Source organism: Jaculus jaculus, chromosome 7 (genome assembly GCF_020740685.1).
Source record: "Jaculus jaculus isolate mJacJac1 chromosome 7, mJacJac1.mat.Y.cur, whole genome shotgun sequence".
In the NCBI taxonomy this organism is placed as follows: Eukaryota; Metazoa; Chordata; class Mammalia; order Rodentia; family Dipodidae; genus Jaculus; species Jaculus jaculus.
This window is the reverse complement of record NC_059108.1, coordinates 149,481,695-149,501,385: the sequence shown is the minus strand read 5'-3', so window position 1 is coordinate 149,501,385 and position 19,691 is coordinate 149,481,695. Positions and strand designations below refer to the sequence as shown.

The following is a 19,691-nucleotide window of genomic DNA, read 5'->3' as shown; positions in this document are numbered from 1 at the left end:
GCTGTGGGGTTGCAGGTAGCTTCTGGGAGATGGAAAGGGGTAAGGCAAAGAGATTCCTCTCTTGTCCCCTACAGAAGGGATACTGACACTTTGGGTTTTTTGTTTGTTGTTGTTTGTTTGTTTGTTTTGTAGCCCACTGAGGTCCCCGTTAGGCTGCTAGCTTCAGAACTATAGGACAGCAAAGTTGTGTTGTGTGTGGTAATTGGTTACAGCCGCAACACGAAACTCATACAGACCACAAGCCAAGGCCCAGGAAAAAGGGACAAGACCCCCAAGAGCAGAGTCAGGTGGGTCTATGGGAGGCAGAAAACAACAGTAAAAAAGGTTCAACCCTCTGTGGCTCTGTTGTTTCTCAGGAGAGGTACACATGCCCCAGCCTTGCCTTGCACCCAAGGGAGCCTGTGTTCCTGGCGCAAACCAATGGCAACTACTTGGCTCTCTTCTCAGCTGTATGGCCCTACCGGATGAGCAGACGGCGGCGCTATGAAGGACACAAGGTACCTCCATCTTTGTTTTCTAGATCAAATGCTAACCACTGGCCCCAGAGTCTCCAGCCAGGGACCTCAGCATGTGGACCGTCTTTTCTGCATGACTCCTTGCTGTGTCAGTAGGGTCTGTCTACTAAAGGCCTAAGCCACACCCAGTACCCAGCCACTGGGCAAGAAAATATTAGTTGGTTCACACAGACAGGCCATGAAAGAGAGGCAAGGAACAGGCTCAAGCAGGCATGGAGGACGTTTCTCTGTTTGCCTTTTGCCTGCTCAAGACCTGCTTAGCTGGGTGCACTGGGGACTGGGTGACTGTCCTTGATGCCAGACCCATCAGCTGGAGCTGTAGCATTTAGATCCTGCTAGGCCAACCTTGGGACACAGGGTCATGCCAGTATTCTGCAGCCTTCTGGAAGAAGTGTAGGCATTGGCCTCAGGGCCACCTGTGTGAGGTAGGCTCTGTGCCCTGCTAGCTCCTGGGCTTCAGCTGTTCTTTTGTAGAGTGGGGTCTTAACCACCACTCCACAGGTGGTCTGCCCACGCCTGTGTCTTTCTCTGCAGGTGGAAGGCTATGCTGTGGGCTGCGAGTGCTCCCCGTGTGGTGACCTGCTGGTGACAGGCAGCGCCGATGGCCGGGTCCTAATGTTCAGCTTCCGCACTGCCAGCCGGGCATGCACTCTGCAGGCGCACACACAGGCCTGCCTTGGCACTACCTACCATCCTGTGCTGCCCTCTGTCCTCGGCACCTGCTCCTGGGGAGGCGACATCAAGATCTGGCACTGACACTGGAGACTGGGCTCCCTCCCTCCTAGAGTGGACAGTGTGCACAACACTGAGGTTGGCTGGAGAGCAAGCGGCTGCCTCCTCCACCTGCTGCGCCTCAATGTCCTCATCTGCACAATGGGGACAAGACTCGGTCTCAGGGTGTGAGGACTGCATTGGTGAAGGCACCTTCCAGAAATCTGGTGATGCCCAATAAATGCATGTTCTGTACTTGGCAACAAGTCTGTGAGCAGTTTCCTCTTTCCTCTCAGTTGCAGGTTGGGGAAGCTTGAGGCTTGGCAGCGAGGTCTTAGATCTTCCCCAGGAGCTCTCGGGTTCTTGCCCCTTCCCACTCCATGAGGTTGCAGTGGCTGAGTACCTGTGCCACCCAGAACTGAAATTCCCCTGTAGCTTCTTGCCCACTGCCAGTGGGTGTCTGTCCTGAAAGGAGTGATGTGGATACCCTGGAAGAGCCTCCAGGACTTGACTGAGAGAAAACCTAGCTCCCTTGACCAGGCCAGTGGCCCTAAATACTAGCAGACCTGTAACTGGAGCCCCAGCGAGCCCTATGACCCACTGACAGGTGAGGGTGGTTGCTATGCACTGTGGAAGCCTCTCTGCAGGAAGTACACCTCAGCCAAAAGGCAAAGAGTGGGGAAGGTGGCCCTGGCAGAGGACTTGGGGAGGTCTGGGACCCAGCAAGTGGGGCAGAGGGTATGCGTGCTCTGCCCATTCCGAGTCTAGTCCAGCTGCTCTGTCAGTGCAGCTGAGATGCCGAGCAAGACCCCTCCCCTCCCAGCTTTACCCTCCTCATCCGTGAAGCTGGTAGCTAGGAAAACAGCCTGCAGGCATGCTGTGGGGCACACTGGTCCTGGGAGGTGCAGAGCTGGACCAGGGATGCCAGATGAGGACAGCCGAACAGGGTATGCAGGGGGTCCTTGGGCATCTCCGTAAGGTCCATGGAAGGACATTTTCTGTCAAGAGAGAAATTGGCAGAGGACCTGAGCTAGGACTTGTCCTAGGGTTTGTTCTCCTGCCATCATGCTGCCACAGCCTCAGAGCAAAGGCACAGTGATGGCACACAGAGGTGGCACCAGCTGTGTGCCTGGCCCGTGGTGTGGCAGCTGGAGCTGAGCTCACGGGGCCATGTGTGCCCCTAGGGAATGGCGAATGGGCTCCCCAAGCCCAGATCCCAGGTGCCTTGCTTCCACCCAGCATCACCTCCTCGGTTTCCATCTTCCCAGTGATCTGCGTGCTGCTGGGAGTGCTCGGCGGGGCGTAGCTGGGAGGCCCAATTCTGTTTTCAGGCTTGAGGATGACTGACTTATAAAAAGAATTACGCTTTATAACCAGAGTCTGGTCCATGGAAAAAATGGAAGTATTGGCTAGATGGGGCTGCCACCAGCCCAGACAGTGTGGCTGGGGAGCCAAGCTATGCCCACTCCTTCAGAGCCTGGTGCAGGGATGGAGAGCCCTCCACCTCACATGCCTGCCTAACCGCCTCACGCACGCCTCTGGCCTTTGCTCCTTCTTCACAGTCCGTGGCCTATGAAGCTGGTCCAGGTCTCCCCCACCCACCCTCCCAACCCACCATGGCCTCATGGCTGCCTCCTCTGTGCTCCGGTGCCTTAGGCCTTTGCCCCCACTGTCTTAGCTCTAGGCCAGTTCCTTCCCCGCAGCACCCCCTTTCCTCGACTCAGGGTTCTACACAAGCAACCTCAGGAAGTACTGCATCTTCTGGCCCCTCAGACACCTGGTTCTGTGTGCTGCCCTATGTGATACACATGTGAGGAATTAGCTCCCCAGGTTGGGCTTCCACACCCTGCTGTGTCCTTGGTCCCTGGCGCATTGTAGGTGTTTCATGAGTAATTGCCAATATATGTGACTTGTTGACAGGACAGAGGCTAGGATTGGCCAGACCTGGGCTGGAGCGCTGCTTGTCTTTCATTACTGTGTGACTCTATGCAAGGCTACCTACGTGGTCACCAAGCACCTTACTTTCCCCTTCTATGACAGGAACTCCTGTAGTAGTGTCTTGTGGGCGTTCATGAAGCTGGGTCTGGGGGCCTGTATGCAGTAGGTGCCCGGGGATGTTCCTATCCATATGGCCATCTGGTGTAGGAGTTGAGTCCATTTAGGCTGGATGCCTGGGTTGGGTTCCATTCTGACACATTGCCACAGAAGGCAAAGGGTTGGTGGGAACCTTTCCTGCCACTTCTGTCACTGCTGCTCTCAGGGCATTGGCCTAGTGTAGATTTAGTCTTGGTAGACTGAAAAGGGAACTCACCTGTCTTCCTTCCTTCCTTCCTTCCTTCCTTCCTTCCTTCCTTCCTTCCTTCCTTCCTTCCTTCCTTCCCTCCCTCCCTCCCTCCCTCCCTCCCTCCCTCCCTCCTTTCTTCCTTTCCTCCTTCCCTCCCTTCCTTTCTGCTTTCTTTCTTCCTTCCTCCCCCTGTGACAACCTTCAGGGAGAGACTTGGATTGGTTGGCTCCTGTCACATGACACACTAGACCAGACTCCCCGCCCAAGCTGATAAGAGAGTTTTGACTTGTAGCTCCCACCATGAGCTACAAGGGGACCAATGTGCTCCCCAAAGAACTCAGGCCCTTCTGGTGTCTTCATGAGGGTGTCTCACTAGGTCCAGGCCTGAGCAGGCCTCAGAATGTTTGTCCAGGTGATGCAGGAAGGAGTTGGCACACGCCTTCCTCAGCAGCTCTCCCCACCTGCCGCCACTCTAGAGCCTGCCCAGGTGCCCACTTCCCACCCAGCACCACTGCTGCTTTCCATGGGCTCTGGGCATCCAGGTTCCACAGCAGTGCTAGTGAGTGGCTGTGGATGGCTTCCCTGTCCATTTGGTCCTTCTCCTAGGCTGGGCACACCCTGGCTGCCTGCCCAGTCCAGACCCCAGGCCTGTCCTCTGCTGGCATGTGATTTGACTCCTCTGAGCCTCTGTTTTCTCAGCTGTGAAGTGGACCTGTACAGACATGCAGGGGGGATGGTGCTGAAGGAAGAACTTTGCTGCTCATCACCATCAGTGTCCCTTGGACAGACACCATCCAAATCTCTGTGGTCAACCTCCCCTCCCCGCCGAAGTCCACTTTCCACTCTGGTGGCCTTGAACTGATTAAGGCTGTGACTGCTGGGGAATAGGAGACCATCCAGGAATCCTGCCATGGCTGTTTCCTGGTGCCACCCCGTAATGTGATTCCTTATAGGAGCTGACAGGTGGCTCCCACTGGGCTGGATTCCTGAGGAGGTGACCCTGTGCTTTGTTTAAATGCCTCCTTTCAAGGTTCATCCTGAAAGACTGATTCTGATCTCTGCCAAGGTGTTGGGAGTTCACCATTTGCAATTTAAAAATAGGAAAGCTAAATTTGGAAAGCACAGGGCAGGAAATGAACCTGGAGTGTGGGCTCTCCCTCCACCCACCCTCCTGGGCCAAGCATTACCTTGATCCCACTCTTGCATCTGAAACCAGCGGTGCCTGATCAGAGGCGTGCTGGAGAAAGGCAGTTCCATGTGGAGAGGCCTGTGCAGGTGCTTGCCCGTTACTGGCTCGTTTGCGAGGCCAGGCGGTGACTTTCACAGGAACGACATTCTCACGCAGCTCCCACAAGGTAGCCATGACTCTTGCTGTCCTGCTGTGGAGGCTGCTGCTCCAGGATAGAGGGACAGGCCTGGGCCACCTGTCCCACAGCCCATGCTCTTGCTTCACTTGACTCCCTCCCCAAATGCTCCCCCGCCCTCAGCCTAGCTGGGCGCCATTCAGGAACCAGCCAAGTGGGGGTCTAGGGACAGCTCAGCACCCTCAGGCTCTGGGAGGGAAACCTGGCTCTTCCTAACGGCGCAGCCAGCCAGTGGCTGCACAGAGGAGGGCCAGCACGGACGGTGAGCAGGTCATAGGCATTGCTAAAGAGGAGGGTGGATCCAAGTGGAGGACAGGCGGTGGATGAAGGACCCCACTGTGACCTGGGAACACGGGACTAACAGGAGCACTGTCAGGGTGTCATCTGGGAGTGCCCAACAGTCTGGAACTGTGAGGCTGTCATCTGTCTGGGCCTTTGTTGCATTACCTGGTTAATTCCTATTTTATCATCAACTGGCATGAGCCCCTCCCCTATTTGGATACCCCTGAGCCCCACCTTCTTGAAGTCCTGAGCTACCCCATCTGTCTCCCTTCCCTATCTGAGCTCCTTGTGGACACAGTCAGGTCCTTGAGACCAGCATGGGGTTGGAAAGGTTGCAGCATGACAGCAGAACAGGAGGGAAAGAAGGGAGGCTCTGTGCCCTGGCCTAGCAGTGATTCCAGGATAAGCCCTTCTGAGTCCTGAGGTCCTGCTGAGCCAAATCCGAGCAGGATGCAGCAGTCTTCAGTGCTCTGGGAGCAAGGTACCTCAGTGCCCAGACTAGTGCTAGCTTTGAGGGCATGGGCAGGTTTCAAGACATGGAACTGGGGTAAGGTCCCTGTGATGATTAGTCTCTGCCAACTTAACAGAACTTAGAATCACCACGGAAAACAAACCTCTGGTCACGTCTAGGTTAAATTGGGAGGACCTGACTTGACCGTGAGTGGCACCATCACATGGGCTGGGTTCCTGGAGTGGTGGTGCACGCCTTTAGTCCCAGCGCTCGGGAGGCAGAGGTAGGAGGAGCGCTGTGAATTCGGGGCCACCCTGAGACTCCATAGTGAATTCCAGGTCAGCCTGGGCTAGAGTGAGACCATACCTCAGAAAAAAAGGGGGCCCAGAGAGATGGCTTAGGTGGATGGTGGTCCCACATGCCACTAAGAAGCCAGACGCAGACAGAGGGAAAGACTGCTGGCATTCTGTCCCAGCTAAAGTGCCACTAGGCAAAATAAAGACATTTCAGGGCAACAAAAATGGAGCTTGCCACTAGTAAGGAAGGAAATGTTCAAAAAGCTGTCTTGAGGACAGCAAAGTCACCGACAGCAGGGAAGAGTGGCACGATGCAAAGGGACACTACATGCTGACCCTGTCCAGCGGCCCAGGGGGAGCAGAATGCTAAGCGTGGATGTCGGGGGCGGGAAAGTGAGCGGGGTACCATGGGGGGGACACACCAGGGTCCTCGCTCCTGAGCATGAAGGTGGGCCAGGGAGAAGAAACAACTCAGGCTGGAATTCTTTCCACTGGTGACCTTTATTAATGAATGCAAAATACAGTACTAACGGACGGCATGCATCACAGACGACAGGCGCGCAGGGTCAGAGGGGCCTCATATGTCTGAGGTAGAGTCGGGTGGTGGGGGCGGGGAGGGACGAGCACCGGCCGTCCTGGGGTGTCCTGGGCCCCACTCGGGCCCAGGGCTGTGGAGTAGCTCAAGGCAGAGTGCTGGCTGCACTGTGAGAAATGGGTTCGTAAGACATGTCCTGAGCCCTCCCTCCCTGGCTTCAGTTCCCCTCTTGGTGGACAGAACTTTGGGGCTCCCCAGTGCTGGCTTGCTAGGCTCTCCCCTCGTGTGAAGCCTGGCCTCCCCAGTGCCCCACGCGCCCTCACCGGAAAATGAAGGAGCTTCGTGTGGGAAACACCAAGGCTGCTGCCAGGAGCTGGAGGCAAGTGCGTGAAGAAACACCCTTTACGCTATAAAAATAGTTTCACTTAAAAAAGGGGAGATGTTCACTTCAGGGGGAGGGCCCAGTGTGACAAGGTCGAGGTGGGGTTCGCGGTGTGCCTGGGGTAGACAGACAAAGGCAGAGGGTCTTCCTCTTGGGCTCTACCATGAGGGGCGAGGGGTCAACAGGACCAGGGCTCCCTGGCAGGGCTGGGGTGTGGGGGTCGGCTGCCCCACGGGCAGGGGGGGACGGCTGGGAGCCCCTGACCATAGCTGGTGGCAGCGGTCAGTTGAGCAAGGTTCCGTAGAGCTGGGCCTTGGTGAGGCTGTCCTTGCGGCTCAGCCCCGAGCTGCCAGTCCGCGGGAAGGCCTGCTGGGGGCTGAGGCGGGCGCCGGGGTGCATCTCAGGTGAGGCCTCCATGGAGCTGGGCTCCAAGGAGTCCCTGGAGCCATGCTCGGGCTCGGGGCTGCTGCCAGCCCCGCACAGCTGCACCCCGAGCCTGTCCCCCTCCCCCTCGCTGGCCGCATAGCCGGGGAGTGGGTCAGCTGAGCGGCTGGGGCTGAGGCTCAGATCGCCACCTGCCCGCAAGAAACAGGGCTCAGCCAGGTGACCCTGGGAGAGGTCGTCACCCTCCGAGAAGCTATCGGCCTTATAGGTGGCATAGAGGGGGCTGGCACGGCCCTCGGCCTTCTTGCCTGGGCTACCCCCGCTGCCACCGTAGTAGCGTTCGGAGAAGCTGCAGGGCGAGGCGCGGCCTGCGGCGCTGGCAGGGTACGAGTACGCACCCACGTCCTCCACGCTCAGGGGTCGCCACTGGCCCCGCATGTCCTCTGCAGCCAGCCGGGCACTACCGGGCTTGGCCCTCAGGCTCCACAGGTTTGGGGGCATCAGGGCCTGCTGGGGCCCCGGGGAGGCCGGGTAGCGGAAGGGCTCTGCAGGGTATGGAGACACTGTCCGCCCAAACCCTGGAGCCACCTCGGCCTCCAGTGGCGCTGCCACGGTGGCGGCCTTGGCAAAACGAGGGCTGCTCTCGTAGGCGGCCGAGGCCGGCGGCTTGCGGCTGAAGAGCTCTTCGCGGCTGTTCAGGTAGATGGCCTGCTGCGAGGCGGTGAGCGTGCTGGCCTGCGCGTGCTCCTTCTCCTCAGACGTGGCGCTGAAGCTCGAGTAGGAGCTGGACGTGGGCAGCGAGCCCGCGTAGCCTGGGAAGGCGTCGTGACGGAAGGCCGCGGGGAAGGCCGCCGCCTCGTCCTCCTCCTCGGCCGCGCTGTCGGTGGAGTTCTGCGCCCGCAGGAAGCCGACATCGGTCACGGGCGCGTCCACGCTGGGTCGCCGGTCATGCCTCCGCTCCTCCGGGCAGTAGAGGGCCGTGTCGCTGCAGTAGATGTCCCCCTTGTACGGGGGTCGCGGGCCCGGCTTCTCTGCCCCGTCGCGAAAGGCCAGGTCACGGGCGGAGGCATCCGACAGGCGGGAGGACAGGCTGGTGGGGTCAGGCTTCTCCAGCACCTTGGCGATGACGCAAGTGGGGACGCTGTCTGCGTAGGATGGGTGGCAGAGCGGAGAGGGCAGGCTGCAGCCGTGCTTCTCCATGTGCAGGCTCACGCGCTGCTGGAACTCCGAGGGCAGCTAGACGGGCGTGAGGAAGACAGGGGGTTGGGGACAGGGTCACCGGCGGCATCGTGCTCCAGCCCTGGCCCGGAGGCTAGGGCCACAGTACCATCATCGCCCATAGACACGCAGACAAGACAGAGGACAGGCCCCTCCCCAGGCTTGTCACATCACACCAGTGGGAGCCACTTTGAGCTGCCAAGGACGCATATCATCAGTCAGCTCTCCCCACGCCATCTTACTCAGACAGGGCCCAGCACAGCAAGTGCTCTGCACCTAGAGAAGCTGGAGCCCAGGTCCAACTGGGGCCCACCTGCCCAGGTGCTGCTTGGGGAGGGCCGAGTGGCTCTCGCAGGCCCCCAGGTTCTAGGGGGCCTCCCAGCCCTTCCCACTGCCCTCGTGCTGCTGAACGAGACAGACTCAGAAACAGATGCAACAAAGATTGAGGGGCCAGCGCCAGGTGCCCGGTGGTTTCCACTGAGTGCCTGGTGGCAGGTGGGGGGACGTCCCACTACTGTTTGATCCATTTTGTGAGTGTTGCAGGTGTGGCTGAGCCCAGGCAGAGGGGACATGGACAGGAGTTGGGGAAGGATATTTCTTGTGCTTGAGGGTATGGCGGAACAGCAGCGCCAGAGGCCACGGACAGGCAGGCTGCCTGCTGCTAACTCTGGGCTTTGAGGTTGGCTCACCCCGTGTGGTCTGGTGAAGCCCCTTCCTTAAGTATTTTCTGTCTGGCGTGGAACCATTTCTAATTGCGCCCAGAACATAGGGTCACTCTGAGGCACACAGGAGAGCTGCCTCGCCATGTCGCATGTAGGGACAAGGAGCACCTACCACAGGAAATGGGGGTGCATGGCGAGTGGGCCCGGGGCTCTGGGCAATGGGGTGTATGGAGGACCTGCAGCCGTCAGGAAGCTAGGGCCCTGGCATGGGAGGGAGGAGGGCTCAGGCTCACCAGGTGACTTCCTCCTTGAGGGTGGGGAGAGGCCTCGGGATGGGGTGGCCCAAAAGGAGCCGGGTGGTCCTGGGGCGGGGCGGGCCTGGCTGTGGGGCGGGGCCACGTTACCTCGGACACCTTATGGACCCTGCCGTAGGTCTGGCTGCACTGCAGCAGCTGGGCCGCTAGATTGCAGTCCTTCCTATAGAGCTCCTAGAAGACAAAAGAAGGTGTTTGGCACAGCCACCCTGGCCAGCGCCCAGAAGGGGAGGGCAGAGCAGGCAGGGCCACTGGCAGGACAGGGCTGCCCTCCCTCTGGGCTCCACATGCGTGGCAGGCGCAGGCCTGCCGACCTGGGGTTGCTGGTGTGACAGAAATCCTGCCATGCAGCCCTGCTCTGATGTACTCCTGGGGGCCCAGCCAAGCTGGGGCCTCCGTAGGCTGGGGCAGCAACAGATGGACCCCGTTAAGACAGCCCTGAGCTCCCAGAGACCCCTAGGCTTGTCCACCAGGTCTGGGCTCCCTGTCCCTCCACTCCCCAGAGTCTCTGCGAAGAAAACTTGGTGGAAGTACCAGGTACAAATCAGGGACATGGATGAACCCCAGCGCCTCCACCCACCTTCCACTTGCTACTAACACTCTGCTCTAAGTGTGGCCTGGCCACAGGGCCGGGGTCAGGGCAGGTGTGGGTGGGACCCTGCTCAGCCTCCTGAGCTGAAAACAGATGCAAACAGTAGGAATGAGGGGTCGCTTTCGCCTTTGGAAATCTCTGTTGCATGTGCCTGTGTTGGGCCGTTCACCCCCACCCTCCAGAACCTACAGCAGGCTGTGGGGTCCTCCTGCATTGCCCATGGGGCATAGGACTGCTGCCATGTCCCCACATGGCCTCCCTCAACCCAGCTCTGACCCAGGCCTGCAGGTGGGAGGGAGCGCAAGTCTCCACGCCCTCTGAGTGCTTCTCTGGGCTCTCCTACAACAGAGAGGTAACATCCAGTCTTCATGAGAACCCAGACCAGTTGCCATTGGCACCAGAGGGCTGGGGACACAGCCCAGCTAGCCCAGGACTGTCTTTGGGCCCCAGCAGCCATCGTGAGCTGCAGGCAACATTCGGAGAAGCGGGTGACCTCGGATAGATTTTGTCGTGTACACAGCCCTCGGGGAAGACGCCACTCTGGTCAGAGCCCCTAGACTGCCCACGTCGGAGGTGCCTGGGAGAGCTGCGCCATCCCTGGGGGCTGCAGACGCTTACACAGGAAGGAACTGCTCTGGGACTGCAGGCAGAGGGAGCCAATGGGAGGGGAGCTCTGGCCACCTTACACTGGTGGTATTCAAAGGACATCTGGACAGTCTTGAGTGAGTGACCATCAAGGTGACTCGGGAAGTCACTGAAACTGGTTGTGCTGCAGTTTCCTCATATGCATTAGGGGATAACTTAAGTAAGGGGCCTAGCCTTGCCCAATAGGAAAAGTCTCTTTGTCCCCAGCCCAGGTTATCTCTGCCTTCCACTACAACCATGCTCCTTGCATGAATCACCAGCATTTCACACCTCCTGTCCTCTGGGAATGGCCTGAGGCCACTCATTCACTGACCTCCGAGTTCCCAAATCCTAAGGTCACTTCTTGATTTCCCCTTACCTGCTCCCAGCAAGCAGCTGGTGACCACCCCCCCTCCCCCGCCCTTAGACGCCCAGTTTTGTAGTTTTGTTCCTCCGTACTTCAGGCCCTGAGCCTCCCTGTTGTTCTCTGAATTCCCAGGTGCCCCTTGGCCCCTGGCGCTTTCCCCTTGCAGGGAAAGCTATTGCCCTAGACACCTGCCTGCCTTGCTTCCCCTTCCTTCCGCTCCGGGCTCCGCAGAGTCTCCGGACGTAGACGTGCCCTGGCAGACTCCGCAGGCCCCGTAACTGGCTTGTCCTTGCTCTCTGCCCCTGTTAGCAATCAGCACTTCTAATGCTTCACTGGGCTGTGAGGCTGTCTAGTTCACTGTCTTTCCCACACAAATGTAAGCTGCATGTGGGCAGGATTGTTTTGTTTTTTCTTTTGGTCTGTGTTTTAATCGTGGAGAGCCTAGTAGGACCTGGAAAAGGCCAGAGAGTAAGCAGTGTATACAGAGCTGGCCCTCACGGGTGGCTGCAGGGCAGCTAGTGACCGCTCAGACCCCTGTGCGTGATTGCATAGCTATATGACCCTGGGACTGGCAGGAGTCCCAAGTGATCTGGGGGTCTTGTGTGCAAAATGTGGCGTCCCATCTCCCACCTCCAGCCCTTCCTGCAGTCTGCCTGGATGCCCTTGGCAGCGTGGCTCAGGTGAGGCGGCAGCTGTCCTTCCCCAGCTGCTCCCAGTACTCTCCCAGGTCCTTACTCTCAGGTCCAGCATTTGTTTCCCGAGCCAGGCTGTGGCCACGCCCAGGCAGAACAGTCCCTAGCAAGCACCCGCCATAGTCCTCTTCCGGCAAAATGACACGGCACTCACGTTGTCCTCTGATAGCTTGTCAATGGTCACCTTAGCCTCCAGCAGGTGGCTATTGAGGGCGACAATCTCGTGGCTCAGTGCACGCTTCTCTTCCTCATAGTGCTGGCCCTGGGCAATGGGGACAGAGGAAGGAGTGGTAAGTGGTCAGTCCCAACACCTGGTGTCAGGCCTTCCTGTGCCCAGCAGCTGTTGATGAGAAGGTACTTGGAGGATCATGGGTGCAGAGGTTAAGAGCACAGACCGAACTGGGTTCAAATCCCCCTCCACTTCCAACAAGCCTGACTAGTATGGGCCAGTTACTGTCCTGAGCCTCAGCTGTCATCTGCAGTGTCCTGCCTCAGGGCTAGGTGTTGGGTGGCTTGCCCTGCCTATCTCGCTCAGCAGTTTGGAAAACTGAAGCTCAGGACCGAAAGGGCTCTTATCCAGAGTCGCAGGCGGCGGCAGGCCCAGCCTCTAGGCCTGCCTGGCCCCCTCTCTTCAGCTTGAAGACACTGGACACCCATTTAGGATTGTCACAAACAAGCCTGTGGCCACACTAGAACAAGAGAACCTCCTTAACTTAACACCGGGGCGGGGTGTGCCAGAATCTGGGGCTTGTCTCCTTGCTGCCAACAGGAGTATTCTCCTAAGTCAGAGAGGCAGGGTGCCCGAGTCCCCATTGCTACTGCGCCAAGCAGAGCTCTCAGCACCCGGTTCTTTGAGCCAGAATGAGGGGGACCCCACTAAGGCCACTCAGCAGTGTGGTACTCTTCCCCACCATTTCAGTCACAGGTCAAGAGAGGGGTAGGGTGAGGGTTACAGCCTGCCCCAGGCCACCCTGGGCTTCCCTCGGGCTCTGAGCTCTCCAGCCCTGGGCCCGCTGCACTGTTCACAGACTACCCAGACCCCTTCTCCTGATCCTGACACCTCCTATTTGGTGGAGCAGCCTGAGCTTTCAAGACTAAAGTGGGGTGCCTCAGCCCAGCACAGGCCCTGGACAGTGCTGCTGGGGGGGGGGGGAGGATGTCAGGTCTCACCATGCGGTACAGCTTGTCCTCCAGCTCCTGGTTGACCCTCTGCAGCGCCATGTAGTTGCTCTGAATCCTGCAGCAGAGGCAGTGGGGTCACGGCCTGGCCGTCTAAGTCCCTAGGAACCTCACAGCCACCAGCCTGGCTAGTCATGGAGTTCGCCCCTCTCCCTCTATCCCCCGGGCCCACCTGGTTCAGGATCTGCTCTTAAGATACGCAAGCTAACTTCTGCCCACCCACAGCAGGACTCTCTGGAGAGAACATGGAAGCCTGGTTTTCCACAAGAGACTGTCAGGTTTCCACTCGGCTGGTTCACGGACACTTTACATACAGGGCTTACAAGCAGTTAACGTGGATTATAGCTCAACTGCAACCTGGACGGGAGAGACAGCGCATGTGTGGCCCCGGGGTGAGTGGCAGTGAGTGAGACACGGTTTCAAATGGAAGGAGGAGTGCTCTGGGAACTGGGGATGGTGTCTGTGTATCGTTCAGACCTTTTGGTCATGTTGTTGCCTCTGTCTTACCAATGGAAAATGGACACAGAAATGCTTAGAGCAGTTAAGCAGCAGGACTGGATCTTAACCCAGGTGTGCTGGGGCAGCCAGCTTGGCTTCCACGTGGTGATGAGAAAAGCCCAATAGAAGGCGGCCTTTACAGGGGCGACGAACCACCCTCGGGGAAGTGTCAGCCGCTACCCTCTATAAATATTTAAAACAAACGCAGCCAACAGCAGTGCATGTTCACTTTGTGTTTCTGTTGAAGACGGGAAAGTATGCAGTGGGGTTTACAAAAAAATCCATCTTCAGTGCACAGAAGGAAAATATTTTGAGTCTGTTCCACCTCGCTCAGCGCTTCATCAGCCTCCCCTCCCCCGCCCCGTGCCACTGCAGGAAGAGGCTAGAACACAGGTTCATCGCTGGGGACCGCCGTGGGCCTGTGGAGGCCCTGGGGTGTTCCCTTCTGCGTGGGACCATTGTCTCACCAAAAGTGAGAACCAGAGCTGGAAAGGGGCACGGGAAGAGCCTGTCCTCCGCCCGGGCTCAGCCACTCGGGCACACGGTGCCCTGCTAACCTAGGGCCTCAGCCCCGCGCCCGGCTCCGCCCTCACCTGCGCAGCTTCTCCGTGACCTTGTCCAGTTCCTCCTGCGCACGCCTCAGCTCAATCTCCAGGTAGTGGCGTGTGGAGTCGAACTCGGTCTCCAGCTTCTCGAGCTTGTGCGTGGTGTAGGACAGCCGCTTGCGCAGCTCGCCCTTCTGCTCCTGCAGTGCGCTGCAAGACACCCGGCAGCCGGCCCGGCCGCGGTGCTGAGCGCATGGACGCCGAGGCCGCTCGGGCCAGCCGGGTGCATTGTGGGTGCGCACCATGCACCAGGCCGCGCTAACACACAAACACATGTCCCCTGGCCGCGACGGTGGCACTCAGCACTTATGGCCCCCCAGGAGTCAGGGCCTCTGTGGCTGCCCGGTGTGCAGGCTCAGACTCCACTGTGTGCCTGCCAAAAGGAAATTCCTATGGCATGGCCTGGAGGTGCACGGACCTGAGAACCATGCCTGGCCCCAGGCCTCCCTCTCGAAGTGACCCACGCGCATGGCACGGCCAGCCAGCTGGCCCCTCTGCTCCTCCTCGGCACTAGAACTACAAACACCCAGACCTGGAGTTAGCAATGGCGCATCCTAAAACAAGCTTCCCTTCCCCCATATAGCCATGTGGCCCCATCACACCGTCACCCTGTGGACAGGGCTGGTGGTGGCGCCCCACGCGCATGTGCAGGCAAGGTTTTCCTATGGCCACCAACAAGGTTGTATACAGCATGGAAACAGCTTTCTAGGGTGCCCTTCCCACAGAGAGCCTTCTAGAAGCTCAGAATGGTTTCCTGGGGCTCTGCTTTTGCCCACAGAATGGGGGTCCCACGGAGCCCTGAACCACATCTGCACACAGCATAATCCACCCTTCGAGCCACTCACCAACAAGTCTCCTGAAGCAAATTTGGGTACCAGGCAAGAAAGCAGGGTAGAAGGCCATGCCCAGGGTACTAGCTGTAGACTTGGCCGTGACAGAGCCTACCTGTTGTGGCCGGGTTAGAGTGGGGCCTAAGCCCCAACACACTTTTGGGTGGTAACTTCTGGGAGTTGCTGTGGGGAGCGGATGTGAGTTGTGTTGGTAATCTGCGGGGTGGCAGGTGCCGAGAGCCTTAATTCCGCCCAGCTGTGCCATGGGATCGACACTGTGGGGACTTCCCTGACTCCAGTGAGAGGTGTGGAAAGCAGGCGGGTGTCCCCAGCCAGAGATGCCCTCAGTCTCCAGCCCTGTGAAGAAGCTGTACGTGTCTCCGTGGGCACACACCCAGAAAACCTCCATTAAGCAATCTTGGATTCCTGCCCACGGCCTATATTTTTTTAAATAAATAGAAATAAAAAGAGTTTGCTTACGTTTCAGGGAAGGGGGCGGGTCCTCCTGAGAGTCAGTGCCCGAAAGAGGATGCAAACTAACAAGGGGAGCCCTGGGGCACGGCGCCCTACGCTGCCCACGCGGGCCCAGCTGCTGGGAGCCTCGGCAGCCCTACCCACTGGGCGCACATCCACTCTCGCCCACGCGGCCTGCTTGGCCTCCCAGCCCTCCCGTGCGCCCAGCCCTGTCCTCAGCGGCTGGTGGGCTTTCTCAAGCACCCATTTCACCTCAAGCAAGGGTGTGGGCTGGGGTGAGCAGCAGGCCCCATGGCGGAGGACAAGCTGGGTCTGCACTATACACTTGGGAATAGGTGTGGGCACTGTCTTATCTGCCCAGTGCCTTCCTCTGCTGCACTCCTCATCACTGTCCAGCCTCCGGATGACCTCTTCAGAGCCCTCCCACCCAGCCTGCCCCTTCCTCTCCAGTGTCCATGACACACTCTGCAGCATCTCACAGCTACTTGCCGCCACTCACAGCTTGGGCCTTGCCCTCACTGCTGCTACGCAACCAGCGTCACCTTCTTTCCTGCCCTCCCTGACCTCTTTCTTTCTTCTTCTTCTTCTTCTTCTTTTTTTTTTTTTTTTGGTTTTTAACTTAAAAAAAAAAAAAAGCATGCCAGGCATGGTGGTGCATGCCTTTAATACCAGCACTTGGGAAGAGGAGGTAGGAGGAAGATCATCATGAGTTCGAGGCCACCCCGAGACTACATAGAGAATTCCAGGTTTGCCTGAGCGAGAGTGAAACCCTACCTCGATAAACCAAAATAAATAAATAAATAAATAGAGAACTTTATGAGAGAGAATCGGCACGCCAGGCCTCCAGCCACTGCAATTGAACTCCAGAAGAGTGCGCCACCTTGTGCACTTGCGTGACCTTGTGCACATGTGTTACCTTCTACGTCTGCTTATGTGGGTCCTGGGGAACTGAACCTGGGTCCTTAGGCTTCATAGGCAAGTGCCTTAACCGCTGACCCATCTGTAGCCCTCCTTGACCTCTTGCTGTTCCTAGAGCTCACAGTGGAAGTGGGACTCCCATGGCCCTACCCTAGGCGCCTATCAAGGACAGACTCGCCATCAGGGCATTGTGGTAGGTTCAGCATGGAGATGAGACCTGCTGAGAGGCGCTGCTCCACACAGCATCTGTTTTCTCTGGGTCTCCCAGTGGCCTTTCTGATACGGGGACTCCTGGCCCACCAGCTCTTAAGTTCTGACCAACCCTCTGAGCCCTCACAACCACCCATCCTCAAGCCACACAGAGGCTGGTCGTTAGCCAGGAGAGCCCAGCTGCTGGACCTGTGGCCCTTTCCTCCCACTTCCCCATGCCTAGGCTTCCACGCTGGACACACAGCCACAGTCCTCAGTCACCGTGGATGGTCCTAGCCATCCACCCTGGGTGTCCTTACACCACTGTCCAATCTGCAGGTCCTTACCATGCCTGGCCTGGCTGGCCACTGGACCACAGTCACACCCAAGGCCAGTCTCCTTCACATACCTCAGGCCGTATCTCCAGCTTGCCTCCACCTACTATTCATGTCCACTGCCACCAGCCTGGCCATCTGATGGCTCCTGAGCACCCCTCACTCGATTCCCCATCACCGACCACTGTGGCATGTCCTCACTTTGCCCTCTGCACTCCCCATGACAACCCCTCCTTGCTCCTCTCCACAGCTGGCAATCAGGTCCTAGGACTTTGCTTCCCGGGAGCTCTGTGCGAGGAGGACCCCGAATGCTCACGTGAGTGCTGACTCTGTCCCTGTCCAATACTTCCCCTCCCATGGACCAAGTGCACTCCACCCAGCTGCGGTCTCAGTTTCCTCATCTGGGAAGCAAGACGGTACTCCACATACGGAGAGCAGGGTTGTCAGGAGTCCCTGTTCTGTGCTGGGTACCAGAACCACCAGCATAATGGGATGACTAGGAAGGTGCCACTGTGTGGAAGTAGGGGCTGTCAGGCCACTGAAAACCTGCAGAACACTGCAGGCCCCTGGGATCTTGCAGGGGGAGGATATGGCCAGACAAGTGTGCACAGGGAAGAGAAGCTGAGGAACTGGGAGCAGCCAGCGCCTTGCCCTCTCTAGGACGGAAGGTAGCTTACTTTAGTGTTTGTCCCGGTGAATGAAAGGGAGCTGCCCCCTACAGGGTGTGTGTGTTGGGGGGGATCCTTGCCCAACAGGAGCTCCTGAGCAGGCAGAGTGCTGGACCCCCGGTACAGAGCAGGATCTGCAGGCACCTCCCTCCTCTACAAGGCTCTTTCGGGCCATTCACAGGAACCAGAGAGTAGAGCTGAGGTATGGGGTCAACGTGCTACAAGACCAGGGACCCTTCCTCTCTAAGACTCCCTAGCTGTCCCAAGGAGTTGGACGCACACATGGGACACGTGTCCAGGGACAGACTCAGAGACATTAAGGACTGGGGATGTGGGGGTGGAGACAGCAGGTGTGTTACCTGTCCCAGAGCGAGGGTAAGGACCGGGCCAGGCGGCCCTGCAGGACTCGGGGCTGCCTGAGGCACAGGGGCACCCAGGGGCTGCGCAGCCTGTGGGCGAAGAGGACAGAGCTGCTCAGAATGGGTGGGGGTGGGGCATGCTGGACCCACCACCAGGTGCCCAGCCAGAGCCCTGGGCTGAGGCCAAGAGACAGGGGACAAGAGGGTTCCTGGGCTGCGGGGCAGAGGGCTGTGGGCAGGAACCACAGCGGTGTCAGCCTGTCTACCTACCCGTCCCTGCTGGCCCTTCCACAGGGTCTGAGCTCATGGATGGCAATGGGTCCCACTGTGGCAGGGTCTCTAGTCACTAGCCAGGTTTATTTTTGGAGTCCTGTCCCCACTAGCAGGCCTGCATCTGTCTTAGCCTCAGAGGTGACATGAGAGGACAATCTCCCCACCCCTGCCCTGGGCCTGTCTTGAAATTGTGCTGGTGTCCAAGACCCACTGGTCAGAAAGGCGAAGGACGATGGAGGGACAGATGGCCCCTCGGCTCTGTAGGGAGGCCGCAATGGCTGACATATAGAGAGCTACAGCGATGTCTGGTGGGCTGTGGAGCCAGTGGGTATTAGGGGTGCAGGCCCTACTTCACCCTCCTAGCTTAGACGCTGTCTAAGGTCTGGCCCAGCTCTACTCGGGCACCGCCCTGCTGGAGGCTAATGGGATACACAGCCAAGCCTCACATGTGCCTCAGGGCCTTGGCCTTCCCGAAGTGTGTCAAGGCCCCGAGCAGGGGCCCATGGGGGCTTGTGTGCAGGGATGCTCAGTGCCGCCCTACTGGTCTGGGGGAAATGGAGATTGGGCACCTGCTGCGATGGGCCAGCTATGCCAATAAAAGCTCCAGGTTGGCCCAGAAACACTTTCAAAGAGGGCTTGAGGACAAGGCAAATGTGCATGCTGAGAGCTGCGTAATCCCATTGAAAAGACTCACTGCCACAGACCAGTGCAGTAGGAAAGGATGTTCATTTGTTGTGCCTGGGTGGTGGGATGCCGGGTAATTGAAAAAAAAATAATACTTTTTTAGATTTGTCATCTTTTCTATAGATGGAAAAAAAGACCAGGAAAGAAAATTGCTAAGAATCAAAACAGGGGGGGAAAACCATAAACATAGTGTGATGGGCTGGAGGGGGCATGGAAGGTTAAGAAGAGCTATCCAGGGCACGGACCCACCGGCCACCACTTCTGGAAGCCTCGGGTTATTTCACCTGGAAAGTGGGGTCCTGCCCCTGTCCTTGAGCTGACTGCAGGGGGAGTGGCATGTATGGGGATGGGCGAGGGAGGGTGTGGTTTGTCAGGATGGACAGGAAGCCCATCCTAGGGGCCACATCAGCCAATGAACCCACAGGTGCCGAGTGAGCCAAGGGCAGAAAGAAAGAGAAGGGCAGCTTTCCTCTGGAGTAACGGAAGCAACGGGTCTCCCTGTGTGGCTTGGCCAAGTCCTGCGGTGGCCATGGTGTCCCCACGGCCCTGTCACTGTCCCCCTCTCAACAGGCTTCTCAGGGGCCTCAGCAGCTCGGTCTAGCTTAGCACTGGATAAAGTCTGGGGCCTAAGGGAAGGTCTGCAGTAGGCCTGGGCCCCGAAGATGTGACTCTAGTCATCTGGAGGGCACTGCTTAAACACCACTGACAGCTACATTTTGTTCTGGGCCAGAAAACACACGGAAGCTGTCAACGCAGCCTGTGCACACAGTGAGCCCCAGAAGTGAGGCCGCAGTCCTGAGATGGCAAAGAGAACCTCATCATCCTGGCCCACTGCTCGATGGTTGTCTGCTGGTCCACACGACAATGGGTGGGGCTGGGCTCTTGGGTCGGCACCCCTGGTGCTGCGGCTGGTCTGTGGAGCCCTGCGGCGCCTGGACTCAGCCGGCTTTCCCCACCACTGCTCAGCCCGGCCAGGCAGTCATGCCCCAGCAGCATCGCGTTGCTT

At 58.4% G+C, this 19,691-nt stretch overlaps 2 protein-coding genes across 4 annotated transcripts in view; one reads left to right on the top strand and one right to left on the bottom strand.

Annotated features, from left to right (window-relative positions):
• The window catches only part of Wdr25 (WD repeat domain 25), a 186,991-nt gene extending 185,510 nt beyond the window's left edge, over positions 1-1,481 (top strand). The window contains exons 6-7 of one of the 2 annotated variants that reach the window (XM_004665592.2): positions 357-497; positions 1,050-1,481. In XM_004665592.2, coding sequence (XP_004665649.2) covers positions 357-497; positions 1,050-1,271 — 363 coding nt within the window. In that variant the 3' untranslated portion in view covers positions 1,272-1,481. Of the gene's footprint in view, positions 1-356; positions 498-1,016 lie in introns of both variants that reach the window. The other variant, XM_045154117.1, reaches the window with a different exon arrangement.
• Positions 1,482-6,385: 4,904 nt separating this feature from the next.
• Positions 6,386-19,691, bottom strand: part of Begain (brain enriched guanylate kinase associated) — a 35,780-nt gene continuing 22,474 nt past the window's right edge. For both annotated transcript variants that reach the window (XM_045155077.1, XM_045155078.1), the window contains exons 3-7: positions 13,944-14,105; positions 12,844-12,910; positions 11,828-11,935; positions 9,489-9,572; positions 6,386-8,440 (exon numbers count right to left, since the gene is read on the bottom strand). In XM_045155077.1, coding sequence (XP_045011012.1) covers positions 7,103-8,440; positions 9,489-9,572; positions 11,828-11,935; positions 12,844-12,910; positions 13,944-14,105 — 1,759 coding nt within the window. In that variant the 3' untranslated portion in view covers positions 6,386-7,102. The remainder of the gene's footprint in view (positions 8,441-9,488; positions 9,573-11,827; positions 11,936-12,843; positions 12,911-13,943; positions 14,106-19,691) is intronic.